This window comes from Oncorhynchus mykiss, chromosome 6, assembly GCF_057628025.1.
Source record: "Oncorhynchus mykiss isolate SJ-2025 chromosome 6, ASM5762802v1, whole genome shotgun sequence".
Taxonomy (NCBI): domain Eukaryota; kingdom Metazoa; phylum Chordata; class Actinopteri; order Salmoniformes; family Salmonidae; genus Oncorhynchus; species Oncorhynchus mykiss.
Window position 1 is genome coordinate 64,602,297 of NC_143027.1, and position 14,874 is coordinate 64,617,170.

General features: G+C 42.7%; 1 protein-coding gene across 1 annotated transcript; it reads left to right on the forward strand.

Annotated features, from left to right (window-relative positions):
- The first annotated feature begins 412 nt into the window (after positions 1-412).
- On the forward strand, positions 413-12,970 carry LOC110526343 (neuronal acetylcholine receptor subunit beta-4). The gene is made up of 6 exons (XM_021607229.3): positions 413-923; positions 8,672-8,817; positions 9,681-9,725; positions 10,194-10,303; positions 10,466-11,543; positions 12,098-12,970. The coding sequence occupies exons 1-6, from the start codon at positions 875-877 to the stop codon at positions 12,260-12,262; spliced, it is 1,593 nt and encodes a 530-aa protein (XP_021462904.1). The 5' UTR covers positions 413-874; the 3' UTR covers positions 12,263-12,970.
- Positions 12,971-14,874: the final 1,904 nt, after the last annotated feature.

Sequence of the window (14,874 nt, forward strand, 5' to 3'; positions counted from 1 at the left end):
TTGGTGACTTATGTGGCAGGTTTGATATTGGGAAAATAATACATACATATATATAAAATAATAATACAAAATATATATATATATATATATATTTTTTTTTTTATTTTTATTTTTTAACTAGCATACATATAGTGGTCTAGATTCAACCCATGGCACTATGGTCACATATGGTCATATGAATATAGATTTGATAGAGGACTGGCTACCCCTCATAACCTGGTTCCTCTCTAGGTTTCTTCCTGGGTTCCTGCCTTTCTAGGGAGTTTTTCCTAGCCACCGTGCTTCTACACCTGCATTGCCTGCTGTTTGGGGTTTTAGGCTGGATTTCTGTACAGCACTTCGTGACATCTGCTGATGTAAGAAGGGCTTTTTAAATACATTTCATTGATAGATTTTGTTGTGGATTAATACATGAAGAAAACAAAACATTTTTATTGTCATAAATTTGATTGTTTATAGCCTAAGTAGTATCACCGAAATCTGCCTATAACCTATAACAGATCACATGGTTAAGTATCAACATTGAAGGAAGAATGGAAAATAGCAATTAGTCGATCCAAGATTTGCGCTCAGGAGATCATGGTGTGTGTGAGAGCGATGCGCAACGAGTAAGGAAGGTGGAACGGTGTATGTTGGGGAAAGGGTCTCGTTTCTATCCCAAAGCTGCTGCAAATCTCAACCTGGTACAGACACACCGTTTTCAGTAAACATTTGTTCTAACTAATGCGGGTGTCGTTATTTGTAGAGCCGGACAGGCGCGCGTGTATGGAGCTTTTTAGGAGTTGGGAATGCTCGGTAAGCACGTTAGATCCTATTATTATTATTAGGCTTCCTGAATGAGGACACGGATGGATTTCGTGGCACTGTTGTCAAAATGACTCGGACTCTCACTCTCCTCGCTTTCCTTTTCACTTTGTTAAAACGTAAGTATTTAATGTATGTGAATTTCGATTGCATTGTCAGTTCAGTTGAAAAATCTCTCTACAATGGGTTGTTGTTCTTGTTGTTATAACTGTACATATTCAGAAAGGAGGTTCACTTTTGTAATTCACCAACAGTGCATGTAAGAAATTATTTAATTTAATGCCTAATTTCCATGAGTGCATAAAGGTGTTTATTTTATTATCAAAGAGGAACATCGTTCAACATGTATTGATGCATTAATTTCAACAATCACATGTCTTAAATAAATTAGATACAATACTGTCAAGAGAATAAAACAATATTTGTATTACCCTTTATTGATTCGCACATAGGACAAGCAGTGAAGAACATTCACAGGCTAATCAGCCAACCTGGCCTAAGAGCGTTTCTTATTATTTACTTTAATCAGATACACTCCATTTAGTATGATAAATTACGTTTGGTATGGAATGTATTAATTTATGGATATCCATCCTCCATTTCAAATTATATGTTATGAATTACAATGTGTATGATATATTACCAATATTCAAAACCTACAATATGATACGATTTTGCAAATGTACAAAGTGTTACGAATCTTCAAAAGGTATGATATGTTACGAATTCCAATTTGTTGTGGCAACGTAGCTAACACTAATGCTAGCTAGCTGGCTAACATTAGCTACGTTAGGGGTTAAGGTTAGGAGTTAGGTGAAAGGGGAAGGGTTAGCTGAAATGGTTAAGGGAAGGGTTAGCTAATATGCTAAGTAGTTGCAAAGTAGATAAAAAGTAATAAGTAGTGGAAAATTTGATAATTAGCTAGTTGTTCGTGATAAGACTGAAAATTCAACCTTTGGGTTGCTAACTTAAACTCATACATCGCCTTGGTCCGTACAACTGCCCTTATTTTAGCGCCCCAAAAACGTAATACTTCCAGATCAACTGCAATGTCAATACCATTGTAAAGCACAATTTATCACCTTTCCAACAAAATCAATGACATTACCTAAACGCTGCCCGTTTCTGCACAATTCAAGCAGGCAATGAGCCCCAAATATCGTGTGGGGAAGCGAAACTAATGCGTGGGAGTGAGAAGGAGAGTGCTCAATGTGTGGGAAAATTGCTTTTTTTCACTCGATCTGTCCAACTTATTACCTTATCGCCTCTAAAATGTAAATACAACACTATAAAGAGTTTATATAATGTGTCATTACATACCTATTTGAAGGTTTGTGTCGAATTTGAATCAGGTTTTTGGGGCGGTGCTAAAGTGATCATAGATTTAAACAGCGGATTTGAGAATGATGATCGCATGCAATGATGACTCAAAAATGTCGATCAACACAATTTTTCTTTCTTTTTTCCCCCTTTTTTCCGTAACATCACTTCTCGAACATCTCATTCCAAAATCATGGGTATTAATATGGAGTTGGTCCCCCCCTTTGCTGCTATAACAGCCTCCACTCTTCTGGGAAGGCTTTCCACTAGATGTTGGAACAATGCTGCGGGGACATGCTTCCATTCAGTATTAGTGAGGTCGGAGGCCTGGACAAGTCTCTGAATGTCCTTGAGTGGCCCAGCCAGAGACCGGACTTGAACCTGATCGAACATCTTTGGAGAGACCTGAAAATAGCTGTGCAGCAATCCCCATCCAACCTGACAAAGCTTGACAGGAACTGCAGAGAAAATTTGGAGAACATCCCCAAATACAGGTGTGCCAAGCTTGTAGCGTCATACCCAACAAGACTTGATGCTGTAATCCCTGCCAAAGGTGCTTCAACAAAGTACTGATTAAAGGGTCTGAACTTACCTGGTAAAATAATGGTAAAATAAATAAAAAAATGGTCAAAGACTCCAGCCACCCTAGTCATACTGTTCTCTCTGCTACCGCACGGCAAGCTGTACTGGAGCGCCAAGTCTAGGTCCATGAGGCTTATAAACAGCTTCTACCACCCAAGCCGTAGGACTACTGAACATCTCGTCAAATGGCTACCCAGACTAATGGCATCTCCATAGACAAACATTGGCAGTAGAATTGCCTTACTGAAGGGCTCAGTGACTTTCAACAGGGCATCATAGGATGCCACCTTTCCAACAAGTCAGTTTGTCAAATTTCTGCCCTGCTATACTATTTGCACCCCCCCCCCCCCCCCCCTTTTATACTGCTGCTACTCTCTGTTATTGTCTATGCATAAGTAACTTTAATAACTCTACCTACAGTGCCTTGCGAAAGTATTCGGCCCCCTTGAACTTTGCGACCTTTTGCCACATTTCAGGCTTCAAACATAAAGATATAAAACTGTATTTTTTTGTGAAGAATCAACAACAAGTGGGACACAATCATGAAGTGGAACGACATTTATTGGATATTTCAAACTTTTTTAACAAATCAAAAACTGAAAAATTGGGCGTGCAAAATTATAAAGCCCCATTAAGTTAATACTTTGTAGCGCCACCTTTTGCTGCGATTACAGCTGTAAGTTGCTTGGGGTATGTCTCTATCAGTTTTGCACATCGAGAGACTGACATTTTTTCCCATTCCTCCTTGCAAAACAGCTCGAGCTCAGTGAGGTTGGATGGAGAGCATTTGTGAACAGCAGTTTTCAGTTCTTTCCACAGATTCTCGATTGGATTCAGGTCTGGACTTTGACTTGGTCATTCTAACACCTGGATATGTTTATTTTTGAACCATTCCATTGTAGATTTTGCTTTATGTTTTGGATCATTGTCTTGTTGGAAGACAAATCTCCGTCCCAGTCTCAGGTCTTTTGCAGACTCCATCAGGTTTTCTTCCAGAATGGTCCTGTATTTGGCTCCATCCATCTTCCCATCAATTTTAACCATCTTCCCTGTCCCTGCTGAAGAAAAGCAGGCCCAAACCATGATGCTGCCACCACCATGTTTGACAGTGTGGATGGTAGTTTCAGGGTGATGAGCTGTGTTTCTTTTACGCCAAACATAACGTTCTGCATTGTTGCCAAAAAGTTCAATTTTGGTTTCATCTGACCAGAGCACCTTCTTCCACATGTTTGGTGTGTCTCCCAGGTGGCTTGTGGCAAACTTTAAACAACACTTTTTATGGATATCTTTAAGAAATGGCTTTCTTCCATAAAGGCCAAATTTGTGCAATATACGACTGATTGTTGTCCTATGGACAGAGTCTCCCACCTCAGCTGTAGATCTCTGCAGTTCATCCAGAGTGATCATGGGCCTCTTGGCTGCATCTCTGATCAGTCTTCTCCTTGTATGAGCTGAAAGTTTAGAGGGACGGTCAGGTCTTGGTAGATTTGCAGTGGTCTGGTACTCCTTCCATTTCAATATTATCGCTTGCACAGTGCTCCTTGGGATGTTTAAAGCTTGGGAAATCTTTTTGTATCCAAATCCGGCTTTAAACTTCTTCACAACAGTATCTCGGACCTGCCTGGTGTGTTCCTTGTTCTTCGTGATGCTCTCTGCGCTTTTAACGGACCTCGGAGACTATCACAGTGCAGGTGCATTTATACGGAGACTTGATTACACACAGGTGGATTGTATTTATCATCATTAGTCATTTAGGTCAACATTGGATCATTCAGAGATCCTCACTGAACTTCTGGAGAGAGTTTGCTGCACTGAAAGTAAAGGGGCTGAATAATTTTGCACGCCCAATTTTTCAGTTTTTGATTTGTTAAAAAAGTTTGAAATATCCAATAAATGTCGTTCCACTTCATGATTGTGTCCCACTTGTTGTTGATTCTTCACAAAAAAATACAGTTTTATATCTTTATGTTTGAAGCCTGAAATGTGGCAAAAGGTCGCAAAGTTCAAGGGGGCCGAATACTTTCGCAAGGCATTGTACATGTATATATTACCTCAATTACCTCAGCTAACTGGTGCCCCCGCACATAGACTCTGTACCGATACCCACTGTATATAGCCTCGCTATTGTTATTTTACCGCTGCTCTATAATTATTTGTTACTTTTATTTCTTATTTTCCTTTAGGTATTTTTCTTAAAACTGCATTGTTGGTTAATGATTTGATTTGAATAAAACAAATTGTAATATTGATTTTCTTCTAAAAACCTGTTTTTGCTTTGTCATTGTGGGGTATTGTGTGTAGATTGATGAGAATAAGGCTGTAACGTAACAAAATATGGAAAAAGGCAAGGGGTCTGAATACTTCCAGAAGGCACTGTATATTGTATATTTCAATGCAAATGCTCTCTCTTATCCTGAGGCACTAAGTCAAACCTGTTACAGTAGCCTTTACAACCAGTTAGCAAATATAAGGGCATTCTGGGTATTATCATAGAAAAAATGTGTGTATTCACTGTGCTGTGGTTAGAGGAGGAGTTTGGTTAAAAGGTTTCCAACAAATGGGCATCAATTGGCCACAATAACAATGATTAAGGAGCTCTGACCGGCCCTTCTCAAGAAGAGAGGGAAGTCACTGGGAGAGTAAAGGATCATATATCACACTTTGCCTATACAGTACACTGGCCATTTACAGCACCTTCTTGCAAGCGAATTTGACAGCTGGGATAGATGCTATGTGTAGCATTTTACTTGTCCACTCTGTCTTGTTTGGTTCGTTGTTATAACATGTATAGCCTGAAAATAAAGCCAGGGCACACAGACCTGGCTGGTGACCAGGCTACATAGTCTGTCTGACATGTCTTGAGGGCCAACACTGAAATCCAGATAACAGGATGTTTTTGCCTGCTGTTTTCTATTGGGTCAAAAGAAAGGTTGCATTATGCACCTCCAAATCTCGTCATAGATGCAATTTTTGAGAATGCAGTATTCTGGAGTTTAGAGCAGAGTAACCTTTTTAAAAGTCAACCATTGCTGATTTAGTCACTCTATTAACACCGCTGCCCTCTCCTGCCAATCAACATAATGTCAACGCCACACTTTTAAATTGTTGCCATTAAAAAGAATGTACATTCAAATCAAATGTTATTTGTCACATGCGCCGAATACAACAGGTGTAGAGCTTACCGTGAAATGCTTACTTACAAGCCCTTTAACCAACAATGCAGTTCGAGAAATATAGTTAAGAAAATATTTAAAAAGTAAAATAAAAAATAACACGAGAAAATGACATAACAATATACAGGCTATATACAGGGGGTACCGGTACCGAGTCAATGTGCGGGGGTACAGGTTAGTCGAGGTAATTTGTACATGTAGGTAGGGGTAAAGTGACTATGTATATATAATAAACAGTGTCAATGTGAATAGCCATTTGATTAATTGTTCAGCAGTCTTATGGCTTGGGTGTAGAAGCTGTTAAGGAGCCTTTTGGAACTAGACTTGGCGCTCCGGTACTGCTTGCCGTGCTGTAGCAGAGAGAACAGTCTATGACTTTGGTGACTGGAGTCTTTGACAATTTTTTGGGCCTTCCTCTGACACCGCGTAGTGTATAGGTCCTAGATGGCAGGAAGCTTGGCCCCAGTGATGTACTGGGCCGTACGTACTACCCTCTGTAGCGCCTTCTGCTCAGATGCCAAGCAGTTACCATACCAGGCAGTGATGCAACCCGTCAGGATGCTCTTGATGGTGCAGCTGTAGAACTTTTTGAGGATCTGGGGACACATGCAAATCTTTTCACTTTCTTGAGGGGGAAAAGGTGGTGTCGTGCCCTCTTCACGACTGTCTTGGTATGTTTGGACCATGATAGTTCTTTGGTGATGTGGACACCAAAGACCTTGAAACTGTTGACCCACTCCACTACAGCCCGACAATGTTAATGGGGGCCTGTTCGGCCTTTCTTTTCCTATAGTCCACGATCATCTCCTTTGTCTTGCTCACATTGGGGGAGAGGTTGTTGTCCTGGCACCACACCGCCAGGTCTCTTACCTGCTCCCTATAGGCTGTCTCCCCTTTTCAACCCTGTTGATACACACACACACACACACACACACACACACACACACACACACACACACACACACACACACACACACATACACACACACACACACACACACACACACACACACACACACACACACACACACACAGGGACAGTGTAAAAGCCCTTCTCAGCAGGTGATTAGTAGTTTGAGTTGCCTGCTCTCTCACTGGCCAGTACCCTTCACCTCTGGGTAAGGAGTGTGGATGTTTGACAATATGCCATCTGTCTTGTAGAGGACCCATTGTGTTTGATGGGAGTCCAGCCAAGTGACTGATGATAGGGTACCCATGAAAACATGCACCAGTCTATTGTCTGTTGAACACTCCTGAACTCTCAACTCTACATGAAACTATTCCTCAATAATCAGGATTTATGGTAATTGCCTGGCACAAACTGGCAAATGGGCCTGTCTGATAATACACTTTTGGGAAGAGATCTATAGTATAAACATGTATCTTATTTTTACCTATCATAATCTGTAAATTTGAAACTATACTATGCATGCCAGTCTCCCTTGGCTAAAATTAGGGGAGAGTCTAACTGCATCACTTCTTGTTTTTATAAGAAACAATGTGTTCAAAATTCCAAATGGTTTGCATAGTCAATTTACACATAGCACGGACACACTTACCCCACCAGACATGCCACCAGGGGTCTTTTCACAGTCCCCAAATCCAGAACAAATGTAAGAAAATGTACAGTATTATAAAGAGCCATGATTGCATGGAACTCCCTTCCATCCAAGATTGCTCAAGAAAACAGCAAACCTGGTTTAAAAAAAACAACTCCTCTCCCCTATTTGATATAGATATTGTGTGTATGTCCTAAAATGTAGGCTACGTAACATTTTAAATGTATGTATGTATCTGTCCTTGAGCTGTTCTTGTCTATTAATGTTCAGTATTATTTCATGTTTCATGTTTTGTGTGGACCCCAGGAAGAGTAGCTTCTGCTATCGCAACAGCTAATGGGGATCCTAATAAAATACCAAATATCAAACCATGAATCTTCAAATTAATATTTTTCAGTGCAACAGTCATAGCAGCTATTGTAAAGATTACTTCAGGGTATGTACCATTTGACTAAGCATTTTTCTCCAAAACGATTTCTCCTGACTGTTCTACTCAGCTACTCTCTGCTACTGTATGACAGAGCATTACTCACTATAGAGGAGGGCTGGTGGGGGAAGAGAGGGTTGTTGGTGGAAGAGAGAGCGTTTTATCATCTCCGCCTCCCTGTCCTTCCTCTTTCGGGGAGGGGGGGGGGGTAAACTGACTTGCGCATCGTGGTGGTATTCATGGCTGGAGCTCATGGCTGATCATGTGGCTTTAGGCTCTGGCTCTGCAACAGCAGAATTGTTAACATTCTGCAGAAACATCTTCCCTCCCATATCATGGATATACAGTAAATTATTCTGCAGAAAAGCTCCAAAGCCCTCATATATTATTTTCTTATCTATTTAACACAGCCCAAGCCCTATCAGACATTCAGTTTGTTTGGAGTGATATTAAACACTTCCAGGTGCACGGGTATAAAAACCAGGAAGTGTCACATTAGGTGTTTTGATCTGCTCCTCTTTGTCCTGGGTTGGGGAGCTGAAAGACTGAAAGACTGAAGTCGGCAACACAGTCTTCATCCAGTCCATACAGGGCTATGAAACATGCTCCATGATACAACATAAAAAGACAGGCGTGACAGTCCAGCTATAAAACCAGTGACTAAACACAACAGATACAGCCAGTGGGTCTTTTTTTAATCACACAGTAATCTAGTTTTTTCATTGTCATACCACAATTGCAATAAAGGTACCAACTCTGACTATTTCCCGCAATTATCTCCAAATCACTGTTGACTCTTTCCACAGGTTGCAGTTGTGCGGACTCAGAGGAGCGTCTGATGAACTGGCTGCTTAGAAACGATCGCTACAACAAGCTGATCCGCCCAGCTGTGAACAGGACAGAGCGAGTCACTGTCAAACTACAGGTGTCCCTGGCCCAACTCATCAGTGTGGTCAGTCTCATGATAGCCATTCCATAGAGCCAGGTAGAGGCCCTGAGACGGAGAGGAGAGATCGGGCAGATGAGGGAGACCACAGAGGGAGAGGAGAGAGCAGAGATGAGAGAACAGAAAGGGAGAGCAGAGCTCAGAGGAGTCAGTGGCAACCATGTTAATTACTTACACACATTCTACTGAAAGGCCCTGGCCCTAATGACAGCATGGGTATAGGATGGATCTGGCAGGGCTCTCCGTCTCTGTCATGTCCAGATTGAAACTTCAGCACATTGCCTAAGAAAGAGCTGTAAAGCTGCCTCAGGAGAGGACGTTGGAGTCCCACACTGATTTACAGGGTCCTCCCTTCCTTCCTGCCCTGGCATGGCCCAGAGAATATCACCAGAACACATACATTCTCTGTTTATGGCTTCTTATTGTCCTCCTATTTGGTAATTGAAATTTGAATGTCCTGTAAAGTGTAATGAAGTGTGACATATTTGTTTTAAAGCATTGTGCTGCTGCGTGCATTGGAGGTTTGCCCACTCTGCTGCCCACTCCTTTTTAGGGGTGTTCGTTTTACTTGCTGTTCAGAGTTGATGCAAGCGCTCTGTGGATTAATCAACAGGTCCAACGGCGCTCAGATGGCAGATGTGTCCCAGGCGAGGGTGTCATTTATCTTAACAATTGACCCCATGTGCAGGGAATTTATTCAGCGTGGAAACACATCTCTCACTTTTACTCTCTTCTAAATCAAGCATGTGCCCTAGAGGAATGTGTGCTGGAGTCTGTATGTGTGTTTTGTCATTCAACATGCTTTGTGTATTGTATAGTAAATAATCTGTTTTTAAATGAAGCTAACACTCCGCCTTTTTAATTTCCAGAATGAGAGAGAGCAGATTATGACCACCAATGTTTGGCTCACACAGGTAATTGTGAAGATTATGGTCCTATCCTATTAATCATTCATTACTTAGTCTGTCCCCCTCGTCCGTCTCCAGCTCCAGTGTCCTTCTCATTGAACCTGAATTGAAGCAGAACTATGCCTCTGACTCAGACAATCCGGAACAGAACAGAATGATAATTGTGCCCACACCCTTCACCACTTTTCATTTCAATGATAATTAATTGTGTAATTGGAAATTATCTGGTGTTGGCAGAGAGTCCTTATGTGACTGAGTGTAACAGTCAGAACAGTGAGGGTAGCCTATCAGTTAAGAGCGCTGGGCCAGTAACCGAAAGGTCGCTGGTTTGAATCCCTGAGCCGACTAGGTGAAACATGTCTCTATGTACCCTTGAGCAAGGAACTTAACACTAATTGCTTATCTAAGTTGCTCTGGATAAGAGTGTGTGCAAAATAACTACAATGTAAAATATGTAACCCCCTGTCTCTCCAGCACTGGGATGACTACAGGCTATCATGGGACCCTTCTCAATATGATGGCATTGACAAGCTTCGTATTCCTTCCAGACACATCTGGCTACCTGATATTGTGCTCTATAACAAGTAAGTATTCATTGTCCAGATATATTTTCCAAATGATGAACACATTTTCTCATGTAATTTACGGATCACGAAAATCTAACTTGTGATTGTAATACATTTTCTCATAAAGGCATAATACGTTTCTGTCCTCTCCCCCTACCTCCCTCATCACTCTTTCCATAGTGCGGATGGAACCTATGAGGTAACAGTCTTCACCAATGCCATTGTCCAGTTCAATGGCAGCATCGTCTGGCTGCCTCCGGCCATCTATAAGAGTGCCTGCAAGATCGAGGTCAAGCACTTCCCCTTTGACCAGCAGAACTGCACGCTCAAGTTCCGGTCATGGACCTACGACCACACCGAGCTCGATTTGGTCCTGAAGACAGGGGTGGCCAGCATGGACGACTTCACTCCCAGTGGGGAATGGGACATCTTGGCCCTGCCGGGCAGGCGGACGGTTAACCCTCTGGATCCTACCTACGTGGACCTCACCTATGACTTCATCATCAAGAGGAAGCCACTGTTCTACACCATCAACCTAATCATCCCCTGTGTCCTCATCACCTCTCTGGCCATCCTGGTGTTCTACCTGCCGTCTGACTGTGGGGAGAAGATGACACTGTGTATCTCAGTCCTCCTGGCCCTCACTGTGTTCCTCCTCCTGATCTCCAAGATCGTCCCTCCCACCTCGCTGGACGTGCCTCTGATCGGGAAGTACCTAATGTTCACCATGGTGCTGGTGACCTTCTCTATCATTACCAGTGTGTGTGTGCTCAACGTACACCACCGCTCCCCCAGCACACACACCATGCCCTCCTGGGTCAAGGTAGTGTTCCTCAACAAGCTGCCCCATCTACTCTTCATGAGACGCCCGCAGAATAACTCTGCCCGCCAGCGGCTACGCCAGCAGAGACAACTCCGAGCTCGCAGGTCCATCCTGGCGGACCTGGGCTACCCTGCCACCACCACGCCCAAAACAGCCACCGCTGCCGCCATGTCTTCCTCTTCTGCCTTCCTCTCCTCTGCCTCGGCCTTCGCCTCCCCGGGACACTTTTACAACAAAGTCACAGCTCCGCTGGGGTACACCCACACCTTCAGGAAGGGGGAGGCCCGCTCCACCGAGTTCCTGCCCAACAGCTTCCCCTCCTCCCAGGACCTCCGTCAGAGAGGCAGCCCAGACTGGGGGGGAGATGTCCAGGAGGCAGTGGACGGGGTCCGCTTCGTGGCTGATCACATGATGGGGGACGATGATAACCAGAATGTAAGTGAACCATGACCGTGTCCATGGGGTTAGTGTTGTGAAAGGAGCTCAAAGCAGTGTTTTTTTAATCCTTGGTCCTGGAGAGACGTAGTGTGTACAGCTTAGTACTTTAACACCTGGCTCCACTAATGATCATGACCTTGATCAGCTGGACCAGTTGTGTAAGTGCTGGGCTAGGACAAAAGCCTGCACACGCTGTGGTCCTCAAAGACCAGGAATGAAGAATACTAGGATGTGAGGTAGTTGAGAATAACTTCTAGTAAAATAACCCAGACTGTTGTAATAGGTCGTTTTCTTAAACAAATCAATGTAAAAGTGAGGTGACCAGGCTTGAAAAATGTCCACTTTCAAAAACGGCTAAGGAGGGGTGAAAGGGTCAATAGCTTCTACAAGGTCTGGCTCAGTAATATTTAGACTGGTGATTTCGCTTTGTCTCTTCATCTTATGTTACATTTGCATAATTTTTTACTCAATCACATATTGTACCCCATACCCTGCATGTCACAGGTGCATGACAGTAATGTGACCATACCTTGTTCTCTGTGTGTTCCCAGGTGATCGAGGACTGGAAGTATGTGGCAATGGTGGTGGACCGTATGTTCCTGTGGATCTTTATAATAGTGTGTGTGACTGGAACCCTGGGTCTTTTCCTCCAGCCTCTATTTCAGCATTCAATAGTCCCCATCCAGCAGCCCAGCTCAGACACACCCCGTACCTGAACCCCCCCCCAAGAAGTATGGGGGTCATACATAGAAACAAGGGTCATAGAACATCAACCAACGCCATGTGGCCTACAGCAATACAAGTCTCTGTATCTCTTTCTGTTTCTATTTCCTGGTCCTAACGTGACACAACGGTACAATGAAGAGTTGACTTTTTTTCATGTAGCTGAAGCAGAGATACAAATATGTCCCTCGAAAACTAGACTGAAAGTACAAGCATTACCCGGGTGGAGTAATAACCCACATAATACAGAGAGATATGTCAGATATCATTTGACTCCTATCCATGTTATATCACCCTGTTGTTGAGATGTAAAAGTGTAATGAAAAAAAATCTATAAATGTATAAAAAAGTTCAGTGAGTTTGATTAAATTCATTAACACCCAATAAAGTCTAAAGTGGTGGAGTACTTCATGAAATTATGTTCAGTGTGATTAGATAAAATAGCTTGACTCAGTTAAAGCAATTTTCAAAGTGCAAATTAGAATATTAGGTCACATTGATAAGATGGATATTGGGCAAAATCATGTAGCTCAGAACATTATGACTCAAGCTAGGGTGTTATAAAGAGGCCTCCTAACTGATACACCCCATATATAAAATGAGTTGGTGTATGAGTTACAAGTCTATAACCTGTGAATTACGGGGGATATTCCCCACAGATGTAGGATTTTGATGCAATAAACAGTTCCAGTTTAAAAACATATTTGTACTTTTTATTTGGTTATATGTAAGTTTCCTGATTTATCTATGAACAGAAGCATAAAGACAGAAGTATAAAGACAGAAGCATAAAGACAGAAACATAAAGACAGAAGCATAAAGACAGAAGCATAAAGACAGAAGCATAAAGCCAGAAACATAAAGACAGAAGCATAAACCTAAAGGCAGTAAGCCTAATAGTGAAACATTGACAGCCACACCAGAAGTTACATATTGTGCCATCTACTGGCCACATTGTAGATGCCCACTCTGGCAACACATCCATTGACATTGCACGGACTCTCTTGCTATAGGTATCAATCTCTCCTTTGATCAATCGCCAGAGCCCTGTTAATCACCGACTTTCTGTCACATCAGCTGCTAATGACAAGGCAAAGCAGCTTTGTTCCTGACTCATTAAACATGTGAATCTCCTACCTCAACGGATGATATGTGATTACACTGACAGTTTAAACAGCAGCCTGCCTGCTGGGGTGTTTAAGTATATCGCACCGACTTCTAGGAAGTGTGCAAGCTGGGTGCTTTTGACCTAATGACGTATATATATGTTTTATGCCAATAGAGTTACTTACACCTCTCCGAAAGAGTAGCCTCTTTTATTAAATGGGATCTTTATCATCTTTGCTGGTCTGTCTTGCCAATGTTTGTAGTATTATACCTATGTCCTGATGTTAATGTTTCTGGTGTTTGTTTTGTCTGAACTTTGGGGGTGGAATTACAATAATAGTGTTCAAATAACTGTAAATAATGCTTTAACTATACAGCTACACTGGCTTGACAATAACATAGCAGCACACATCTGCTTCATCAGCTCGATAAGCACAGATGTAACATGATAACACAGCCCACAGAATTGTATACAGCAGCAGGCCATTATTATTTTTTGACATACCTTAGGAGAAACCTTGGCAATAGGCAGGATTCCTAATCTTAATGAAGGTGGATTGATAGTTTGAAGCTGCATCCAAAGTAATACATTAAAATGGGGTTGCAGGTTAATGGAGGTCTAGCCTCCGATATGAGGTGTGTGAAGGTTGTTTGTCAAGAGGGGGTTGGGGATGGGGGTGCCTGGCCTGGCCTGGGCTTTGTGTGGGCTTTGATGTGAGTACAGTTGAGAGCGTCTTTCAGACTCAATCGATGACCTCTCTTGGAACTACCCCCATCATATTTTTCCAGGAATTTTGCTTGAATACCTTGCACACACTTTAAAACACATTGGTGCGTTGTGAGTGTTTTATCGTAACGCTGCTGTTTAATCTTTTTCCTGGCTCTTCTTTTGTCCATTGTGACTTGAAGAACAATAGTAGATTGTATAATGCACGTAAAGCCGGTCACGGGTGCACCTCAGCCACGCTCAAGGTACTAAACGATATCATAACCGCCATCGATAAAAGACAGTACTGTGTAGCCGTCTTCATCGACCTTGCCAAGGCTTTCGACTCTGTCAATCACCATATTCTTATCGGCAGACTCAGTAGCCTCGGTTTTTCTGATGACTGCCTTGCCTGGTTCACCAACTACTTTGTAGACAGAGTTCAGTGTGTCAAATCAGAGGGCATGCTGTCCGGTCCTCTGGCAGTCTCTATGGGGGTGCCACAGGGTTCAATTCTCGGGCCGACTCTTTTCTCTGTATATATCAATGATGTTGCTCTTGCTGCGGGCGATTCCCTGATCCACCTCTACGCAGACGACACCATTCTGTATACTCTAGGCCCGTCTTTGGACACTGTGCTATCTAACCTCCAAACGAGCTTCAATGCCATACAACACTCCTTCCGTGGCCTCCAACTGCTCTTAAACGCTAGTAAAACCAAATGCATGCTTTTCAACTGTTCGCTGCCTGCACCCGCACGCCCGACTAGCATCACCACCCTGGATGGTTCCAA

What these genes read in the sequence shown, in the direction of transcription:
- LOC110526343 (XM_021607229.3), top strand. Translation starts at nt 875, where the DNA reads ATGACTCGGACTCTCACTCTCCTCGCTTTCCTTTTCACTTTGTTAAAA. An exon ending in CCAATGTTTGGCTCACACAG is followed by an intron (nt 9,726 to 10,193) that starts GTAATTGTGAAG and finishes CTGTCTCTCCAG; the next exon opens with CACTGGGATGACTACAGGCT. An exon ending in GGGACGATGATAACCAGAAT is followed by an intron (nt 11,544 to 12,097) that starts GTAAGTGAACCA and finishes GTGTGTTCCCAG; the next exon opens with GTGATCGAGGACTGGAAGTA.